The following is a 20,706-nucleotide window of genomic DNA, read 5'->3' as shown; positions in this document are numbered from 1 at the left end:
AGACCTTCAGATGTCTGCAATTTCAATTCCATCTCCAGTCCATTTAGCTGAGCACAGATGACTTCCAATATAACCCCGCAAAATGTGGCGAGAAAATGGTAATAAAATATTTTTTAGACCCATTCAAAATGGCTTGCCCAGCAAAAGGCTGATTTGATTAGCCTTCCAGAGTAATATTGTAAGTGCATGGCCGTGCAGTACTGCCTTCTCCGGGGACAGGGAGGTTGTGCCAGAGAGACAGACCCAGATGACCCAGAGTGCCATCCAACGTGTGAAACTCTCAGCTTCTCTTTAACATTGCTGCCGGGCAGCTCCCATCATGTCATTACATTCAGGCAGACTTAGTCGTGCCGTGGCCAAGTGGTGTGTCATTGTCCTTTGGCTTTTGTCCTCTTTCCCGGGAACCATCTCATTAAATGAATTAGCCAGCTTCATTCATCCAAATTACCCGGTATTATAAAAAGTACATGAGCGACAGACAACCTTGGGTGAATATGCTACTACCCTATAGCTAGTTATTTATTTAATTCCAAGCTTATACTTATCTCCCCTCTACTTTATCGGATGTTTGAAACTGAGCTTTCATAAAGTTTCCTTATGATAGGGGCGTCATTCTTTGCAAGGCCTTGAAGAGGCCACTCTACAGTATAGAGCCCTTTATTAAACATTCTACTACGTCTACATAAAGATGATCATTTGCCAGTGAAATAATAGGTCTGATGAAAACCATTATTCATATTTTAAGACCATCTATTATATTTCACAAGCACTGCAGTCAATTTCTAAACATGTAGCGTATAAGCTCATGTCCCGTCTATTCTCACCTTCTGGTCTGTAGGTATCCACTGTAACCTTTTTATATTGTCAATTGACTCGGATACTTTTACAAGCTACATGCCCTTGACGAGTCCTGACAGTCACTTTGACTTGTTCATTTTGTATTCAGTATGAGGATGTCTGGCCTGTATGCAATGAGCATCGGAGGCAGCCAGCCCACCACCGGACCATAAACTACACGCCTGTCAATGAGATACACTGGCTTGTTTTTCCCCCTGTCTGTAAGCAATCAAAGTCATGACAGGCTTGTTAAGCATGTCATGTTGACACCTTCATAAGGAGATGGCTCAATATTTATCGAATGGAGATAGAGGAGCGGCCTATAATGTTCGCCTTCTTGCAGAATTATAGCTAGTAACTGGTCGGTTCGATGGTGAGCTAGAGAGCAGGGATAATCAGTCCTCTGTCCGATGACTGGCCCTATACAGCCTGTCCGCCTCCTGCCATTCCTATTCATTTTTGGGGTTTAGGGGCAGAGACTTATCTAAAATTTCAGGACTTAATTGAATGTTGGAAATTATACATGTGTCTGCCCAAGGCATGGTGACAGCTCCAGAAAGCACAGACACATTGAGTAGGCTCCGAGAGATTATGACAATGAAAGGAGGGGGAAGAAGAAATTGAGACAAATCCTTTCTAGTTGTCTGTTTTAAATCAGCGCGACGTTGCCGGAAATAATGAACATTTGGGTAAGTCACACAAACATTTCCGAGGGCGGAATATAAAAAAACTTTCACTCAACTAAAATGAGTGCTTTTACTTCAATTACAAAACGGTGGCATCATTTATAGTATGTTATTGATCGCCTCAAACAATAATAAAAAAAGTAAACATGGTAATTAAAACTTGTTAAAAATGTTATATGATAGACTCTCAGATGGATATTCTTTGTAACATGTATGGTAAGTAGTTTCTAACTTCTTTCTGTCTTTTATGAATAACTTTTTATAAGAACAATGCATTCAGAAAGTATTCGGACCCCTTCACTTTTTCCACATTATGTTACATTACATGTTATTATCATATTGATTAGATGTACGTTTTTTCCCCTCATCAATCTACACAAAATACCCCATAATGAAAATGCAAAAACAGGGTTTTTAGAAATTTGCGCAAATGTATTCAAAATAAAAAACAGAAATATAGCATTACGTAGGTATTCAGACCCTTTACTCAGTACTTTGTTGAAGGACCTTTGGCAGCGATTACAGCCTCAAGTCTACTTGGGTATGACGCTACAAGCTTGGCACACTTGTATTTTGGGAGTTTCTCACATTCTTCTCTGCAGATCCTCTCAAGCTCTGTCAGGTTGGACGGGGAGCGTCGCTGCATAGCTATTTTCAAGTCTCTCCAGAGATGTTCGGTCGGGTTCAAGCCTGCGCTCTGGCTGGGCCACTCAAAAACATTCAGAGACTTGTCCCGAAGCTACTCCTGTTTTGTCTTGGCTGTATGCTTAGGGTCGTTGTCCTATTGGAAGATGAACCTTCACCCAGTCTGAGCTCCTGAGTGCTCCGGAGTAGGATTTCATAAAGGAGCACTCTGTCCTTTGCTCCGTTCATCTTTACCTCGATCCTGACTAATCTCCCTGTCCCTGCCGCTGAAAAACATCCCCACAGCATGATGCTGCCACCACCATGCTTCACCATAAGGATGGTGCTAGGTTTCCTCCAGACGTGACGCTTGGCATTCAGGCCAAAGAGTTCAATCTTGGTTTCATCAGACCAGTGAATCTTGTCTGAGTCCTTTAGGTGCCTTTTGGCAAACTCCATGTGTGGTGTCATTTGCCTTTTACTGAGGAGTGGCTTCCGTCTGGCCACTCAACCGTAAAGGCTTGATTGGTGGAGTGCTCCAGAGATGGTTGTCCTTCTGGAACGTTCCCCGATCTCCACAGAGGAACTCTGGAGCTCTGTCAGTGACCATCGGGTTCTTGGTCACCTCCCTGAGAAAGGTCCTTCTCTCCTGATTGCTCAGTTTGGCCGGGCAGCCAGCTCTAGGAAGAGTCTTGGTGGTTCCGTAGTTTTTCCATTTAAGAATGATGGAGGCCACTGTGTTCCTGGGGACCTTCAATGCTGCATACATTTTTTGGTACCCTTCCCCAGATCTGTGCCTTGACACAATCCTGTCTCAGAGCACTACGGAAAATGCCTTCGACCTCATGGCTTGGTTTTTGCTCTGACATGCACTGTCAACTGTGGGACTTATATAGACAGATGTGTGCCTTTACAAATCATGTCCAGTCAATTGAATTTACCACAAGTGGGCTCCAATCAAGTTGTAGAAACATCTCAAGGATCATCAATGGAAACAGGATACACCAGGAACTCAATTTCGAGTCTCATAGCACAGGGTCTGAATACTTATGTAAATAAGGTGTTTCTGTTTTTTAATTTTTAATAAATGTGCAAAGAAAATCTAAAAACCTGTCTTTGTTTTGTCTTTATGGGTATTGTGTGCAGATCGATGAGAGACAAATATATAAACCATTTTAGAATAAAGCTGTAACGTAACAAAATGTGTAAAAAGTCAAGGAGTCTGAATACTTTCCGAATGCACTGTAGATAGCTGGACTACAAATCACAGAAAAAAATGCAGCAGTAAATCCAGACTTCAATATGTCTGGGACAGGGCCCATAGAGAACACTTTAGTGAGATAGAACAAGGGAAGCAGACTAGCCTGGACACGCTTCTCTGGACAGATGATGTCAATTATCACTCCAGGCTAATTATAAAATACATAGCAGATAGGCTGCTTCAGTGGCAGGCAGATCTCTTCGTGCCAGAACAATGTTCAGACATTCATCTTGTGGTGGAAATCCCCCATGGTGTAACTACGCTTTGCCTCGAATGGTCATGCCAATAATGAGGGGACAATATAAGAGAAGATATTAATTGAATTATGGAAATGAGACGTGACATTTTTTTATCTTCTGGGGTCCCCAAAGAGCACATTCCGCATATCTCAATAAAGTTCTCTCTCTGATTTGCACAGTAACGTCTCTGCGTGTGACTTGGAAGTTGGCAGGGGGTTTGGGCTGGTATGCTGGCCTAAAATTAGGCGATGTGCCATAGAGGAGGAACGGGGGAGGAGGAGGGTACAAGGCTGTAATTACAAGGATCTGTGCCCCTGTCGGGACAGCCATGATGGAATCTGGGCAGGCTGGGAACACTGTGCCTTAATAATGACATACTGGAGCTCTGTCAGTGTTCCTGGAGCACAGCCAGGAACTCCTACAAACAGCACAGATGATGTAAACAGAGATAAATAATACAATAAAATAAACATAAAAACTGCTGTTGTTTTTGACAACAACCTCAAGCTTAACCAGTCATGAATACAGAGTTGTTGACCCTGAGTGATGAGCATCTTCTTTGGCGCCTCACCTGCTTTCATAGCCTACTTGATGTACCATGTCATGGTTTTTGCATCGTATTGTTTAACACACATACACATTCAACCACCAATGGCATGTTACATAACCTTGCAGGTGGCCCATTAGATAGCACAGAGCATCATAGAAATCTCCCTGGGATCCACAGAACAGCTTCTGCCTGGACAGATGCTGGGCTAGTGACTCATCCCTGTCTCTTGTCTGTGTGATTGTAATGATTATATTAAAACCCTCCATGTCTCCTCGACGTGGAGATAATATGCACATGGCACCACCCCAAGTCTGAAAATAGTGTCACTAATGACAACAACAGTAGCGCAGCAGTGGAGTGGTGAGGGGTGATAAGACGGCGGATGGAAGGAGGCGAAGAGGCTTTGCAAAAACAGTCACACAGTGAGAGGACGTCGACACAGAGGGCCTGTACCGCGGGCCACTGCCCGCCTCTCAGCCCAGTGGAAATATCCCAACTCCCAGATCAAAGCTCGAACACGCTCCAGAAATATCCTCCGCTCTCTCTCTCTCTCTCTCTGTCTGTTAGGAGAATAATTGCATAAGTGGTTTCAGCTCTCTGAATTTATCTCCCATAAGTCAACTTGTCTCTCACACACTTTCCTCTTCTTTCTCTCTTCTTGCGTCTTGCTTCACTCTCCCCTGTCTTTCTTGCCTTTACTCTCCTCTTGCATCTTCATCCATGTCTATAGCCCTCAGATTTGCCACAGAGCTAAACCCGAGAGATACGATTTCACGTTTCATTGCTGACCATGGTTAACGTCAATGTTTATCTTTCCAATTTTTTTATGATTAAAATATCATAACGCAAACCCCTGCTATGATGCAATTTGATACAATGACACTCTCCCACCCATCCACTTACCAAATGTCTTTGTAAACTGCTCATTAAGACTTCACCGTGGCAGAGCACTGGGTGGATCAATGAAGGGAAAATCTAGCCTGATCGACTGAGATAATACTGGCCTCTCCTCGAGAGTGGCCCGGCCCCTGCTCACCCACCGGCTGTCAATCTGAAGAGTACCTCATCCACACTCCCTCCAAACACTACAGCCACCCAGCAAGAGCCCTAAACCCTGCCAACCCCAGGACCAGTAAGGGAGGAGAGGGGAGGGGAGGAGAAAGGAAGGTGGGGGAGGTAACCTATTCCCATGTTGCCTTGGTTGTTGTTGTCAATATGGGAGATGAGCACATCAACGTGGAAATAGTCCGCCAGAAGGTACAGTCAAAGCAAAGGTTGCCAGCATTGAGTACTTGCATGATTATATGTGTAGATATTATATGCAATGAAACGCGACCGCACATACACACTCACTCACACACACACAAACTGCCCCATACCCAAAACTCTGAGAGCGCTGGAGTGTCATGTTGTCTTGGCAGGACGGCTGTAGTGGCAGATGGACTGTGCTGATTCCTTGTCCCCTATGGTTTCCCTGGTAGTGCCAGGCAGAAGGGATGATCTTTCTGCCTGTAAGCCAGTCTAAAACGTCTCATGTTGGGCTTCAGAAAGCAAGGAAACATCCCTTGACGGCTCTCTTCATCCAAAGCTACTGTCTGCTCATCTCTTTGACTTAATAAAAAAAAAAGATTGTTTTGTAACATCTAAACACTCGAAATAATTTGATTTCCCAAAGGCAAAAAGCTACCTGCGTGGAACCTTTAATTTGATCCAATATACACTTAACATTTTTAATAAATGGTTGAGGGAAATTCAAATCAAAGCCTTCCAATAACTCACTAATTGTCCAACTGGCCCTTAGCTGACTAAAACAATTGGTGTGATGCACTCAGTGACAGGTGAGTTCTCTTGCAGTTTTTAGTTTTTCTATTGTGTCCGATATGGCGGTTCTCTCACTATATGCTGTGAGACATTAAACATTTCCTCTTGGTAATCTCTCCTTTGTGATAGCACTGATTGGATCACTAATGTCTCATTCTATTTTTCATTCACAGCTATGACAGGACATTCACGCTGAAGAGCAGACATTAGGCATGTCGTTGTCAGCGAGCAGTGACGGCCCGTTAAGGTCCTCAAGGGTAGCTGGCTTCTTAAGTACTTATTCAATTAAGGTTACTTAAATTCCTCAAAAGAATCAGACTTCAGTCAAGCCAGCCAATATCCCAGTTGAATGATTTGGCCCCTGATTCCTGCAGGACTTACACCCTGAAGACTCAGAGCCACTGTACTCAAGAGCTAAAAATCTATACAAAGACAATAATCTAGTTCACCCATTGCGTTTGAATTGTCAAACAATGACAAATGTGTCCTTACCCAACAAACAGTTCACATGGGAAAATATCAACGCTGCTACCATTTTTCCAAATGAGGACTATATTTTCTCCGCCAGCAGGATGTCAATGTGGTTATAATGACATTCCACCACGGAATGACCCTGCCTCAATTTCAGACCGAAGGAGAGATTGACTGGCAACAGGAGATCATTATATGTAACTCCTCCGTCCTCAAGACAAGAATGTCAGTCCATTTGATTTAATAGCATTCTGTTTCACATTGTTCCAGTACTCCACACATTGATGTTTACTCCCTTTGAAGCGGGCAAGAACAGGTACCAGGGAAGAAAAATATATAGTGGTCGCTGTCACTGCTCACTTCAAAAGAGCCATTTCGAGCATCAATCAAGGGTTTGCGTGATTCGACATGATTTTGACACAGCCAGTGGCTGTGTCAAAACCCTGTGATTTCTGGACCTGTTGGTGGAAGATGAATCTGTATCGATTTGCCAAGTTCGTCTGAGGTTGTAAATCATCGGGAGATACTATTCTTCACAAAGTGGGCTACAATGTTGTGAGAGACAGAATGCTCTGGAGTCTAGCTATCCTCCATCCATGTCATTTTGATCAAACTACAAACTTAGATGGTGGAAACAGTAGGTTTGAAACTGACTGCCTAGGCATAGTTATGTGTTACATCTGTATATGTGCACTTGTATATGTGCACTAGATGAGCATACTTTATATTCAACTGGATTGTAGATTAAAATGGTAAACTCCACCATATGATAAATCTGTGTTCTATACCAAAACCCAACAACTTAACGGCTAAAGAGTTGTGATTTCTAATGATTAATCTATACTGAACAACAAATATAAACAATTTCCACAATTTTACTGAGTTACAGTTCATATAAGAAAATCAGTCAATTTAAATAAATAAATTAGGCCCTAATCTATGGGCTGGCCTAGAAGGGCATAGGCCCACCCACTTGGAAGCCAGACCCAGCCACTGGGGAGCCAGGCACAGCCAATCAAAATGAGTTTTTCCTCATAAAATGACTTTATTACAGGCAGAAATCCTCCTCAGTTTCATCAGCTGTCTGGGTGGCTGGTCTCAGATGTTTCCGCAGGTGAAGAAGCTGGATGTGGAGGTCCTGGGCTGGCGTGGCTACACTTGGTCTGAGGTTGTGAGGCCGGTTGGACTTACTGCCAAATTCTCTAAAACAACGTTGGAGGTGGCTTATGGTAGATAAATTAACATTCAATTCTCTGACAACATCTCTGGTGGACATTCCTGCAGTCAGCATGCCAATTGCATGATCCCTCAAAACTTTAGACATCTGTGACATTGTGTTGTGTGACAAAACTGCATATTTTAGAGAGGCCTTTTCTTTTCCCCAGCAGAAGGTGCACCTGTGTAATGATCATGCATCTTAATCAGCTTATTGATATGCCACACCTGTCAGGTGGATGGATTTACTTGGCAATTCAGAAATACTCACTAACAGGGATGCAAAAGATTTTTGCACAAAATTTGAGAGAAATAAGCTTTTTGTGCGTATGGAACATTTCTGGGATTTTTTATTTAAGCTCATGAAACATGTATATTTTTGTTCAGTACATATTGATTAAACATTTTGCTCAACATCTAATCAATCAAAGTAATCATGAAAGAAATCACTTCAAACAAAGAATAAAAATCCCACACTCCCTACTCCTCAGTGTGGCTAAAAGTCTACTGAGGGTTTGAGAGTCGTGGGCGATGCAACACATGGGCTGATCAATAGTCTTTAGGGAAGTGATCACTGCTGCTACCTCGCTTTCCAATCAAAGTGCATGAATTAAGGCGCAAACTAAAGGAGAGTGGAGATTCAGCAACACTAGGAGGACAATGGAATTCAATAAAAAAAGTTTATTTTGCTCAAAGTAGAACAATGGTCTTTGTTGAGGCTCAGATTGGAAATCCTTTAGTGATCTCCAATGAGCAGCACATTTGGCCAGGACTATGGTGGCTCTAGGGGGCAAAGTAGCACACAAGGTAACGCGCTCATCTCCCAACACTTCACACACCTTTTCCTCCATCCAGTCAAAAGGTTCTGAAGGTTGAATCTACCAAGACCCAAAATAAATCCCTCCAGACTGTCCCTATGGAGATAAAGAGAGAGAGAAAGAGCGCGAGAGAGAGTATGAGACAGTGAGACAGATGAAGTGAGAGAGGAGAAAGAGAGTGAGAGAGACTCAAAGGTTGTTACTGGCCAGGGGGTACTGTGGAACTGTGAAAGGTATTAACGCATTGGGAGAAATCTACCAATATTATGCCAACTGCCAGCAGATGCCAAAAACATCTTCCTCTTATCACCTAATCCAATTCCTGCTTGCGCAGGTGTTTCCCTGAGCGTGTCTGTGAAAAATGCCAGAATTGAGCTGGATCAATTCTCTCTTAGTGTTCATCTTGGCTCTGTGATCTTTGGAAAGTGGTTCATGTATTTTACAAGAGAGCAGAGGAAACAACTCTTTGAGTGGAGTTTCTACAGCGCGAATGACTCCATTTTCAGTCCGAAAATTGATAGCTTTTTCTTCGATGCTGAAGCTTGTCCATAGCACACATCCCTTTTTCATGGCTGAAAGTGAGGCTTTAAATGGAGAAATTATAGACTAGAGGAGAGCCCCTTCTTATCGACTGATTATAATCACCATTACCCAACATTCTGCAGATGTAGGCTATTAGTTGACTAACTTTGTTTCGGCTAGCCTTAAGCAGGCCCTCAACAGTTTGGGATATTTATAGTAAAAGAAAAAACCCACTCTGAGCAATATAGTATAATCTACAGTGAATAGAGCCATCTGCTTGGAGACAAAACGGTAATTATATAACAATTATGAATTGAATGTGTATTGTATAACAACATGATTGGACATTATTATTTGAAACTTAGGCGTTTGAGAGGGAGGCATGCGATGTATTTTGACTTAAACAGACTGTGAAAGGGGCTAGACCTCACTGACGCACGTATGCATGGATACACACAGACACACGCGCACGCACGCGCACGCACGCACACACGCACACGCACACGCGCACGCACGCGCACGCGCACACGCACACACACACACACGCACACACACGCACACACACACACACACACACACACACACACACACACACACACACACACACACACACACACACACACACACACACACACACACACACACACACACACACACACACACACACATAGAGAGAGTTCAGGAGTTGGGTGGAAGGAAACACACTCTGCCTAAGTGAGATAGCTTGAGATAGCTAGAGGGAAAGCTCAGGGGGACGTTGTTGGAACACAATGGTGTTGTAGAGTTTCAAATTTTATATAACATTGCCTGAGGGATGGTCATGATGGGTAGACTGACATTGTTGTGACACAGCACGAGAAGAGAAGAGAAGAGGGATGTTGGCTTGATGGTGACATGTACAGTGTCTGTCTGAGCAGCCCTGCCTCAGTGGGGACACGGTCGGGAATGGGGGACTAATCCTAGCCTGCTTCACAGAGTGTTTAAACAGATGGGCCCGGCTGCTGTGAAAGCCTCACTCACAGATTGCCTTGGAAACCGTTTGAAAAGAGAAAAGAACAAGTGAAAGAGAGTGAAAAGTAATAGATGTCCTGGGTGGCTAACTCTCTCTGGTGATGTTGCTAGGTCCAAACAGAAATATGTATAAGATAAAGTTAATTGTGATGGAATATGTGCACAGAAATGTGATGGTTATGCCACTGGTTCCAGGTTTGTGGTTATTTTACTTCTGTAGCTTCTGTTCTGCGTTAAAGTCCCTGTATTCTCGACATGTAGGTCTTAGGGTATGCCCAATAACATAACTATGCATTACATGTCAACTAAGACTCGGTGTCCTTACTTAACACTTAATGAATCGTAATGACACTTGTGATAATGAATTTACAAGGACATTTTCCATTCAGCAGTCATCAAGCGCTACAAAATGTGGGCTTAAAGAATCCTTAAGAGTCTAACGACACACCCCTGCGTCAATCTTATGAACATAATACAAAAATCCCCATATGTTGGTTTAAGCGAGTTTAAATGACGTGTTTTTTTGTATGGTCTGTCTGAAGCCACTGCATCAGCCTATGTCGCCCTTCCGCATCTGTGGTGGAAAGTGGCAGTCCCACAGCATTGTTTGTCAGGCCAGATATGACCACTCTATGAAAAGATGCTACTCTCACGATGGTGTTCTCCCTTTTGCACTACATCATCCCCCACAAGTGTCATGGGACTCGAAGGTAACCCATACCAATGAATGGAAGTACTGTGTGGAGATAGTTTTGTGACTTCTAGATATAGGACCGACACTTCAAAACCTTATTCCTTATGTTCCTTTTTTTACCCTCTTTCTCAATAAGTTTCTATGGGCTGTAGCAGTGAAAGGCCAAATTCAATATTTTATCAAATAAATTGTAAATATTTTTTTGATGTACCATTTAGGTAAAAATTCTAGATGAAAGGGCTCTAAAATTCTAGATTAAATAGCTAAATGATCCATGACATAACCATCTTAAAACAGTTCCATATGTTAGCTTAGTAGAGCACCCCTCACTCCAACCGCTGAGACTTTTAGAGGTTAAAGAAGAATTGACTTTTATTAATGTGCAAATTTCTGCAAGCATTCCAAATGTTGTCGTCAGGAACATACTGGTTCAGAGAGATAAACAAATGGACTGCATTAATAGTGGTAACTGCTGCACAATGGACAAGGCCGCCCCACTGATACTGGCAAACAGAAAGTAGAGCTGCGAGCAGCAATTCAAGGCTATAAGCAGATAAGAGTTTTAGTATTTTTCAAATCATTTGAAATGTTGGAAAGATTTCTTTTTTTAGAGATGCATTTGTTCCTCAAAAATGTTGACATTTGCACCCTGTATTCGATTCCAAATGCTTGCTACAGAGTCACCATGTTTTCAATCAACACCATATTGTCTGTGTGGGTGTGGCATGTGGCCTACTAGCTTCATAAAAAAAGTACTACTATATGTGTGAAGTTATTATGAAACAATACATAAAAAAGGCAGATGTTGGTTGAACAACAATGCAAAAAATTGTTGGAGTTTGGGCCGCTTCGTTGCTAGGCACTCAGAAATCCCACATCGGTATCTATAAAAGAGCACTCAACAACTTACTTTTGATTTAAAATTCCATCAATGCGCATAGAAACAAAACAAAGACTATTTCAAATACTTTGAATTCTTCTCCATACCTGAGTGACTCGTGCCAAAGGAAAATAAAACAGTGAATCTCTGTCTCTCTTTCACCTGACTGGGGAGAGGTTTGCTATGTTTTTGTTTCTCTTTCTCCATTTCTACCTGGAACCCTCTGTTTTCTCTTCATTCTCTTCGTTTCTCTCCTTTCTCTCTGTTCAGAAAGGGCTTGGGCTTTTCATCTCCTGTCCCCAACTCTGCGGTCTCGTTGTCTCCCTGATGGGGGAAATGTTTGGTCTTCCAGTTTTATTCTTTCATAACCAAGCACTTCTTCCTAGCTCCATTATCACAAATACCTTCTGTTGAGTTCTGAGAAAACCTGACATGGTGGCTTTCCATTCTTGCGTTGCGTAAAAGGTTTTTACCATAATGCCTGGTGCCGTTTATGTGGTCGAGAATACAGGGACTTTCACGCAGAACAAAAGCTACAGAAGTAAAATAACCACAAATCTATTGAGGACATGAAAATAACATCCTGTCCACGAAAACAAAACACCAACGAGGCATATATGTCAGCTACTCTAATGATCACAGAACGCTAGAAACAGGGAGTGGCACATGAGAGAGAGAGAGAGAGAGAGAGGAGGGGGGGTGGAGAGAGTGCTAGAAAGGGAGAGAAACAGAGAGAGGGAGGGTGTGAGAGAGAGAGGGTGAGCCGACAGAAGCGCTGGCTGTGAGGGACGTGGTTGGCATGGCGAGCTTAGAGCTTTGACACCTCGTTACGGTCTGCCGTGACACGTCACAGGAGGAAGATGGAGAGAGAGGATAGAGGGAGAGGAGGGGGTCCTATCAGAGCTCCCAGGCTCTCAGGCCTGGCATGTGGAAGATGGAAGACAGAGGATGCCCCCACCAGCAGGGCAATCAAGCTCAACAGATGGCACCGACGTCTGGGAGCCTGAGACTGTATACGCCCAGCTAGAGCAGGGCTGATGACAGAGACGCATAGGACCTATCTGAGCAGCACATGAGTGGGTACAAGGAGAGTGGGGGGGGGGGGGGGTGTACAGGCACGTGTGTTTGTGTCTGTGTGTGACAGTGTGCGACAGTGTGTGTGTGCGACAGTGTGTGTGAGCGACTGCGACAGTGTGTGTTAGAGTGTGTGGGTGGGTGTAGCCTACCTGAGGCTGACACACTGTCGGCCCAAAAATTGCTAACGCAAATATGATTAATTAGCTCGTTTTCTTTATAATTACTACAAATCACACCTACTTCAAATGGTAAAGATTTTGTGTGTCACTGCTAATTCTTCCAATTGACATTCACAAATTCAGTCTTATGCTTATGGTAAAAATATGACCGTCGCTTTCATTTATCGTTTCTATTCACGAATACAGAGGGCAAATGAAAGTGCAAGGGGTCCAGTGAGTTGCACAAAAACGAAGTGACGATTTGAATGGAGTAGGGAAGGTAAACCGTAATGAAGATTTGAATGGAGTAGGGAAGGTAAACCGTAATGAAGATTTGAATGGAGTAGGGAAGGTAAACCGTAATGAAGATTTGAATGGAGTAGGGAAGGTAAACCGTAATGAAGATTTGAATGGAGTAGGGAAGGTAAACCGTAATGAAGATTTGAATGGAGTAGGGAAGGTAAACCGTAATGAAGATTTGAATGGAGTAGGGAAGGTAAACCGTAATGAAGATTTGAATGGAGTAGGGAAGGTAAACCGTAATGAAGATTTGAATGGAGTAGGGAAGGTAAACCGTAATGAAGATTTGAATGGAGTAGGGAAGGTAAACCGTAATGAAAATTTGAATGGAGTAGGGAAGGTAAACCGTAATGAAGATTTGAATGGAGTAGGGAAGGTAAACCGTAATGAAGATTTGAATGGAGTAGGGAAGGTAAACCGTAATGAAGATTTGAATGGAGTAGGGAAGGTAAACCGTAATGAAGATTTGAATGGAGTAGGGAAGGTAAACCGTAATGAAGATTTGAATGGAGTAGGGAAGATAAACCGTAATGAAGATTTGAATGGAGTAGGGAAGGTAAACCGTAATGAAGATTTGAATGGAGTAGGGAAGGTAAACCGTAATGAAGATTTGAATGGAGTAGGGAAGGTAAACCGTAATGAAGGTTTGAATGGAGTAGGGAAGGTAAACCGTAATGAAGATTTGAATGGAGTAGGGAAGGTAAACCGTAATGAAGATTTGAATGGAGTAGGGAAGGTAAACCGTAATGAAGATTTGAATGGAGTAGGGAAGGTAAACCGTAATGAAGATTTGAATGGAGTAGGGAAGGTAAACCGTAATGAAGATTTGAATTGAGTAGGGAAGGTAAACCGTAATGAAGATTTGAATGGAGTAGGGAAGGTAAACCGTAATGAAGGATGCAGGTTTAGTACAGTACTGACATAGGAAGAGATAGATAAAAGGAGGAGGGAAGGTTTTTCAAATGGGCTCCTTTTAAAACACGTGCACACTTACACACGCAGACACACACACACACACTTACACACTTACACACTTACACACACACACACACACACACACTTACACACTTACACACTTACACACGCAGACACACACACACACACACACACACACACACACTTACACACTTACACACTTACACACAAACAATCCCTCTGTATCTCAAAAATCAAATGGGCTGACAATACATGAAAAGCCTTCAAAGCCGCTCATCTTGTCTCTGAAGTAACATTCATGCAAAAACAGTGTGGGTGGGCGGGTGGGGGGCAGAGAAAAATTCAGCATGGGCTTCTTTACCAAATAATTTAGGAACAAAGGTATTACACATATTTTTATAACAAAGGCTCATGATGGCAACAAAACAAAAAACAATTCCACCCAATGGTAACCAGGTTTAGCAAGTACCCCTAAATCCTCCCAAATGAAATGGGGCAAAAGAACCAGAGATTGAACATATCCCAGACAGAGGAAATACTATAAAATAGTACAATGTGTAGTGGGAAGTTGTTCAAATCATAAAAGCTTGACTACTGAAAGGGTTTTGTTACATCGGCCTTTTCTAAATAATAGTCTTCCTTCTTTCAAGCCAAAGATCATTCACAGACAAATTGATATACTGATGCATTGACGTGTGTTCACATGTATATGTCATCTGAGTCCAGATTACGAGCACTTAACAGTTCTGTTCTGCAGCAACATCTCCTCTCACCATCACCATTAGACCGTCACCATCCAATTGAAACTCTCAATAGCCTCACACTTATTTCTACCTCTGCCCATAAAAATATCACTGCATAACACCCCCACACCATAACACATGAATATATATTCCTGTCTTTATTGAGATTCCATGTTCGCTTCTGGGTGGGAAAATTCCGTTGCAAACTTAATTTATTCTTCACACTAAATAGATTACCAACCCTATGCAAGCCATGAGGGATACCCCCTTTTTTCATATAATTCACCTAGCCGAATGGAATCCATACTGTATGTGATGGGGACAGAGGGTGATCCTCAACACGCGTTATAACACTACCGCTTTTAATGCTGCATGGACATTGGCTAATGGCTACTGGTCCCACTCCGCTTCTTGTGTTCTCTTTAATAGCCAGCCTTGTTTCCCAGCGGTCACTTTTACATCCGGTCCTTTTCCCCTTAGCACTCCCCAGACTGCAATGAGCACTGATCGGGCCCTAGACATTACACAGGCGTGAATATGAACCAACAGAGTGAGTCCATTATCGGAGACGGATGAGAAAAACATTGTCCAATAAACTTGTGTGGCTGCGCAGTGAAACCAAAACACGTCTGCTCCAGTGGTGTGTGGGCATCATGGAGCAGCTGTCAGTTCCAAGATAAAATTTGAACAATCCATTTTAGTGAAACGAAGGCTCTTGGAATAGAGCCCTCCTGACACATGCAGGTTTATATTAGTTTACCAAACAATGTGGTTAGACTAACTGAACAACAAACCTCAAGAACCACCCAGATGGATTTATGAGTGCCTGGTCTGGACGTTTGGTCAGCACTTGGCTGAGGTCGGTGGCCATCCTCAGAGGCCTTGTCAGAGTGTCAGTCACAAATTACACTTCATTTATATCCACTGTTTTATATCCACCTTCAGAAAAAATTCTGCCTCTTCCATTTACACCTTGTTTCCCTTTTATGCATAAATGAATAGAAATTCAAGGACAGTGATAATTAATGGGAAATTAGGGGGGTTTCATACCATCCCAACCATCCCATTTCCATATACAGCAGCTGGTGTGGCAGTGGAGGAGAAAAGAGATGTGCATTGGGCTTCATTATGATTCCAGCCGGACACATTTGTCAGGGATTATCTCTGAGTGTCTAACACCTAATTACCGTTGGGCCACTGTGCAGGGAGTCCCTCTGAGAACTCTGCTGGCTCTTGCTGGCCGGCTGGTTGGCTGCAGCTGGCACCTCTGGGGTGCCCTTCTGACCCGCCTGCCCGGTGGTACTCTTGGTCTGCCACCATGCCCTCACACCACGTCCTTGCCAGCCAGCTGCCCAGTCGACCGATGGGACATCCGGTGTCATCTTCGATTCAGGGGATGTGCCAAATATTGAATATAGATGGCCATATTATTCAGAACCATACAAATACTACTTTCTATGTTCTCACCTAGCCTTACAGCATATAGATTAAACAATGTCCATGCATTTGTTGTTGTTGTTGCTGTGCTTCTTTGTTTTATCACAGTGGAGAAAAACACTTGCAATTTACACTTGCAACACTTGCAATTTACTTTGCCCTTAGACTAAATAATTCCTTAATATGATCATTCCACCCTGCTGCTCACACATTTCATGGCTCTTAACCTTTAATAGATTTCTTTGATATGTAGGTAGCAGTGCCCATTAGAGAATGAATGCATTAATCAAACAGAGTCCAGAGATTGTATTTTCTATTTATCCATTGAAATTCATGGTAAATGTCTGTGCCTATGTTTTTGAGTGTTTAAAGATGATTGTGAGCACATTTTAAATCAGGAAAGTATATGGACATAGCTCACGATTCAATAATGACAGTAGTTGTTTAGGTAATGAATTGATATATGTATAAAAACACCTTCTGATCGCTGAGTTTATCAGGAAAATAGCTCTGACTGTACCACACAAACACACACACACGCACGCACGCACGCACGCACGCACACACACACACACACACACACAGTAAATACTGCAGTAACAGTCACAACAGGTTCACTGGTTCACATCTCTCATTAGAGCATATTGGTAGTGCAGGCAGATAAGATTGCTTACACGTAAAAAAGGTGCTATTTAGATCCCTTTGAAGAACTCTATTTGGTTCAAGATAGAACCCTTTTGGTTCCGGGTGGAACCGTAAGGCACAGACATTGGGCTACCAAGTGGCGCAGCGGTCTAAGGCACTGCATCTCAGTGCTAGAGGCGTCACTACAGACCCGGGTTCGATTCCAGGCTGTATCACAACCAGCTGTGATTGGGAGTCCCATAGGGCGGCGCACAACTGGCGGAACGTTGTCCGGGTTAGGGTTTGGCCCTATGCAGGCCGTCATTGTAAATACGAATTTGTTCTTAACTGACTTGCCTAGTTAAATAAAGGTTCAATAAAAGAATAATAGAACTTGCTATTAGCTGCTTGTTACATGATGTGTATGCATTAAGGCACCCGGTAATTGATGGTTAATGCACATTCTGGATACAGCTTCTCGTATTATACTGTACACACTGCCAGGTAAACACCCTCATTAGCAGGATGAAGTTATGTCTAGGGGAGCGTGACAAGTGGGTGCTTATTTGGAAGCTAATTTTTCACATGCACCAGAACTAAAACTCCTAAATAGAGTATGTATCCCTCATATTAGGTAGCAATAGTGCCTTACTTCCTCTTGAGTAGTGATTATTGTCACTGGAGTATACAGTATGGTCTAGAGAATAAGACTGATATCGAAATGTTTTATGGGCCTGTGTCTGAGAGCACTCCCAACCTTACCCCCCCATATCCCAGTCTCCCTGGGCATGCCAAGGGCAGCTTCACCTCAGCTGGTGAGTGCCGGGCCGGTTATAGGGATGGTTGGGACAGAAAGGCTGTAGATGAGGGGGTTACATGGCTGTTTCCTCCCTGGGAGAGTTCCTGGCGTCTCCTTAGAGAGGCTCCTCTCACCCACTTCACATTGATTAGAGTCACGTTAGATGGCAGAGATAGGGTGACAGCATGGAATCTGAACATAAAGTCCCCACCCAGAGTCATTCGATTTCAGTAGAGACACTGTTCTTGAAACTTTTCTCATGTGATTTTTTTACACTTTCCCCAAGTGTTAGTGTGTAGGATACACAATCTGGGGAGCAAGGACAGACCACTGGAAGTCAACATGCAGTAGTGCAATGGAATTGACAACAGCATTCATTCATTGGTTAATTCATTGGTTTGTTCATTTGGCACAGACAGTGGTGATAATGTATACATATGAAACCATTTAAATGCAATTGATATTTTTTTAATATATCCTTGAGGTTTCCACATCAAACTACACCGTTAGAAAAAAGGGTTTGAAAAGGGTTCTTTGGCTGTCCCCATAGGAGAACACTTTTTGGTTGCAGGTAAAACCCTTGTTGGTTCCAGGTAGTCTGTGGTATTTATTTTCATTTTGTATTTTGTTTACCTTTTATTTAACTAGGAAAGTCAGTTGAGAACAAATTGTTATTTACAATGACGGCATACCTCGGCCAAACCCTGACCCGGACCATGCTGGGCCAATTGTGCGCCGCACAATCACGGCCGGTTGTGATACAGCCTGGATTCGAACCAGGGTGTCTGTGGTGAGAAGGCACTGCACTGAGATGCAGTGCCTTCGACAAGTTGTGCCACTCGGGAGCCCATATCATGTTTACACATTCAATTAGGGGACATCAGGGTGGAGCAAGTCATTATTTCATCAACATTTCCTAAGTTAGTCTGCAGCTGCTGTTCGACATGGGGTCAAAGTCTCCCACAGACTGTTTTGAAATCAGCTACAGCATGTTCCAATATCCACACTAGCATACTATCATACCACTTAGAATGAAGAAATGTTTTGGCCATGATTTCTAAGTATCTAGTATTCTAGGGACGGAATCGGAAAACAGCCATGTGATATTCTGTCCCTGAGGGTCAAAAAAAATGAACTCCACCAAGGCCATGATATTCAGCGTACCTTAAAGACGTGGAGGGGAAGCCACCACTTGGCGTTGTCCACGAGCCGGCGGCCTGGGCTCTCATCCGTGTATGTGTGTGTGGGTAGCCTCCACTCTGCTCTATGTGGACAGCCTACGTTGGCTGGACTCAAGTCTGCCCGCCGTTAAGACTCCTGGCCGCCTCTCATTGGCTCAGCTCGGGCCACCTGCCAATCTGCCTGTGAGTGACAAGGGAAAAAAACACAGATGAGGAAAAGAAAAACACACACAAACTGTCACTTTTACAGATACATTTACATATAAAGGTAATTAACTTGACAACGACAGACGAGGGATTACGTCTAAGAAGAGACAGAAAAACACAAGAACTTGTAAAAAGAGCTAATTTCCCACCAGAGTTGAGTATAGGAGAAGATTCCAAAATCTGAAGATTGCTTTTCATTCATCAGTATGCGGTGGCCTTGAGCAGTGTGGGAGATAAATGATAAACAATTTCTGTTGATTTTAAATGAAAAATCCCAACGGATTTAAATGATTTTACTGTGATAGCTAACTGTGTATATTCACAAGAGACAAGGACATGAAAGGTGTGGATAGAGCCATTTTCACACACAGAGGATTGTGTGAGCTTTTTTGGGGGTGGGGGGGGGGGCATTTGGACTGCTACAGGGGATTTGGGTAATGGTTGCATTTTAGAAAGCCTGTGAGATCAAGCGCTCATTTGAAATCTCCTGGCAGCTCATCGTTGCGTCATCATTTTTCTTGTGGCCCTTCAGGGCTTGAATATACATTTCAACCAGACTTCAGGAGGGCTCAGTCATGCCTGTATCTATTAGCGTGTTTTATAACTGCCATGCAAACCCTACAGTTTACACACTATGCACACTGAGCTACGCTGCATGAAACCTGAACTGGAAAACTGAACTGATCCCTACAGCATTAGAACCTTTGCACCTTGAATGAATTTCCCTCCGTGGGAAACTAAAACATTTGGAGTGTTTGTCTAATCAGACAAATGAACATGAATATGTTGTTAATACATAACAAACAAAGCAACACTTGATTAAACCTATGCGTTGATGAATGTTGAAGGATTTCCTGCTCTACCAACTGGATTTGTATTTGTTTAGCCATACGTGTATCCCTACAGGCATCTACTGAGTTGTACATTAGTCACACTCGTGAGTTATGTTATCCCCCTTAATCAGAGACAGCATCAGACATGATGCCAGAGAATCGAATTGAAACATGACGAGGAACACACAAATGTAACACACACACACACACACACACACACACACACACACACACACACACACACACACACACACACACACACACACACACACACACACACACACACACACACACACACACACACACACACACACACACACACACACACACACACAAAACACTCCTTCTCTCTCACTGACATACCCTGAGGTTTGGCCCCTTAGCCGTGTCACAAAGACAGGACATCAAATGAAAACTTTCCACTATAATAACAGCCTCCCTGCACTGTCTCCAATCAGCTCCATCTGGCAGCCAGAGCAGACAGAGTCTGGCTGCACTAGCAGATCAGGTATGGCAAGCATGAGACAGTACCAATGTGTTTTTATTTCTACAGTTCATGTAATAGCTCCATCGCACTATCAACATCAGCCCTGCACACCTCTCCTATCTCGCAGTACAGCAGACGGCATTCGAGCCTACCACTCTGGTGCTTTACAACACATTGACATTGCTAATAGCTGGAAAGGTCAAAGCACATCTTAGTAGAATGGTCGCTCAGGCTTATCGCTTGTACAGTCTTCCCCTCTTCCTTCTTTTAAAAATCTTTTCACATCTGACATTTA

General features: G+C 43.1%; 1 protein-coding gene across 2 annotated transcripts in view; it reads right to left on the bottom strand.

Moving 5' to 3' along the window:
- Positions 1 to 20,706, bottom strand: part of LOC129821910 (leucine-rich repeat and fibronectin type III domain-containing protein 1-like protein) — a 216,830-nt gene that overhangs the window by 31,283 nt on the left and 164,841 nt on the right. For both annotated transcript variants that reach the window (XM_055879648.1, XM_055879647.1), the window contains exon 2: positions 18,868 to 19,065. Coding sequence is in view for 1 of the 2 variants with exons in the window: in XM_055879647.1 (XP_055735622.1) it covers positions 18,868 to 18,932 (65 nt within the window). In the remaining variant the exon portion in view is untranslated. The remainder of the gene's footprint in view (positions 1 to 18,867; positions 19,066 to 20,706) is intronic.

The sequence above is a fragment of the Salvelinus fontinalis genome, chromosome 24 (genome assembly GCF_029448725.1).
Source record: "Salvelinus fontinalis isolate EN_2023a chromosome 24, ASM2944872v1, whole genome shotgun sequence".
NCBI classification, from domain to species: Eukaryota; Metazoa; Chordata; class Actinopteri; order Salmoniformes; family Salmonidae; genus Salvelinus; species Salvelinus fontinalis.
The sequence above is the reverse complement of the archived record's forward strand: the minus strand, read 5'-3'. Positions and strand labels throughout refer to the sequence as shown.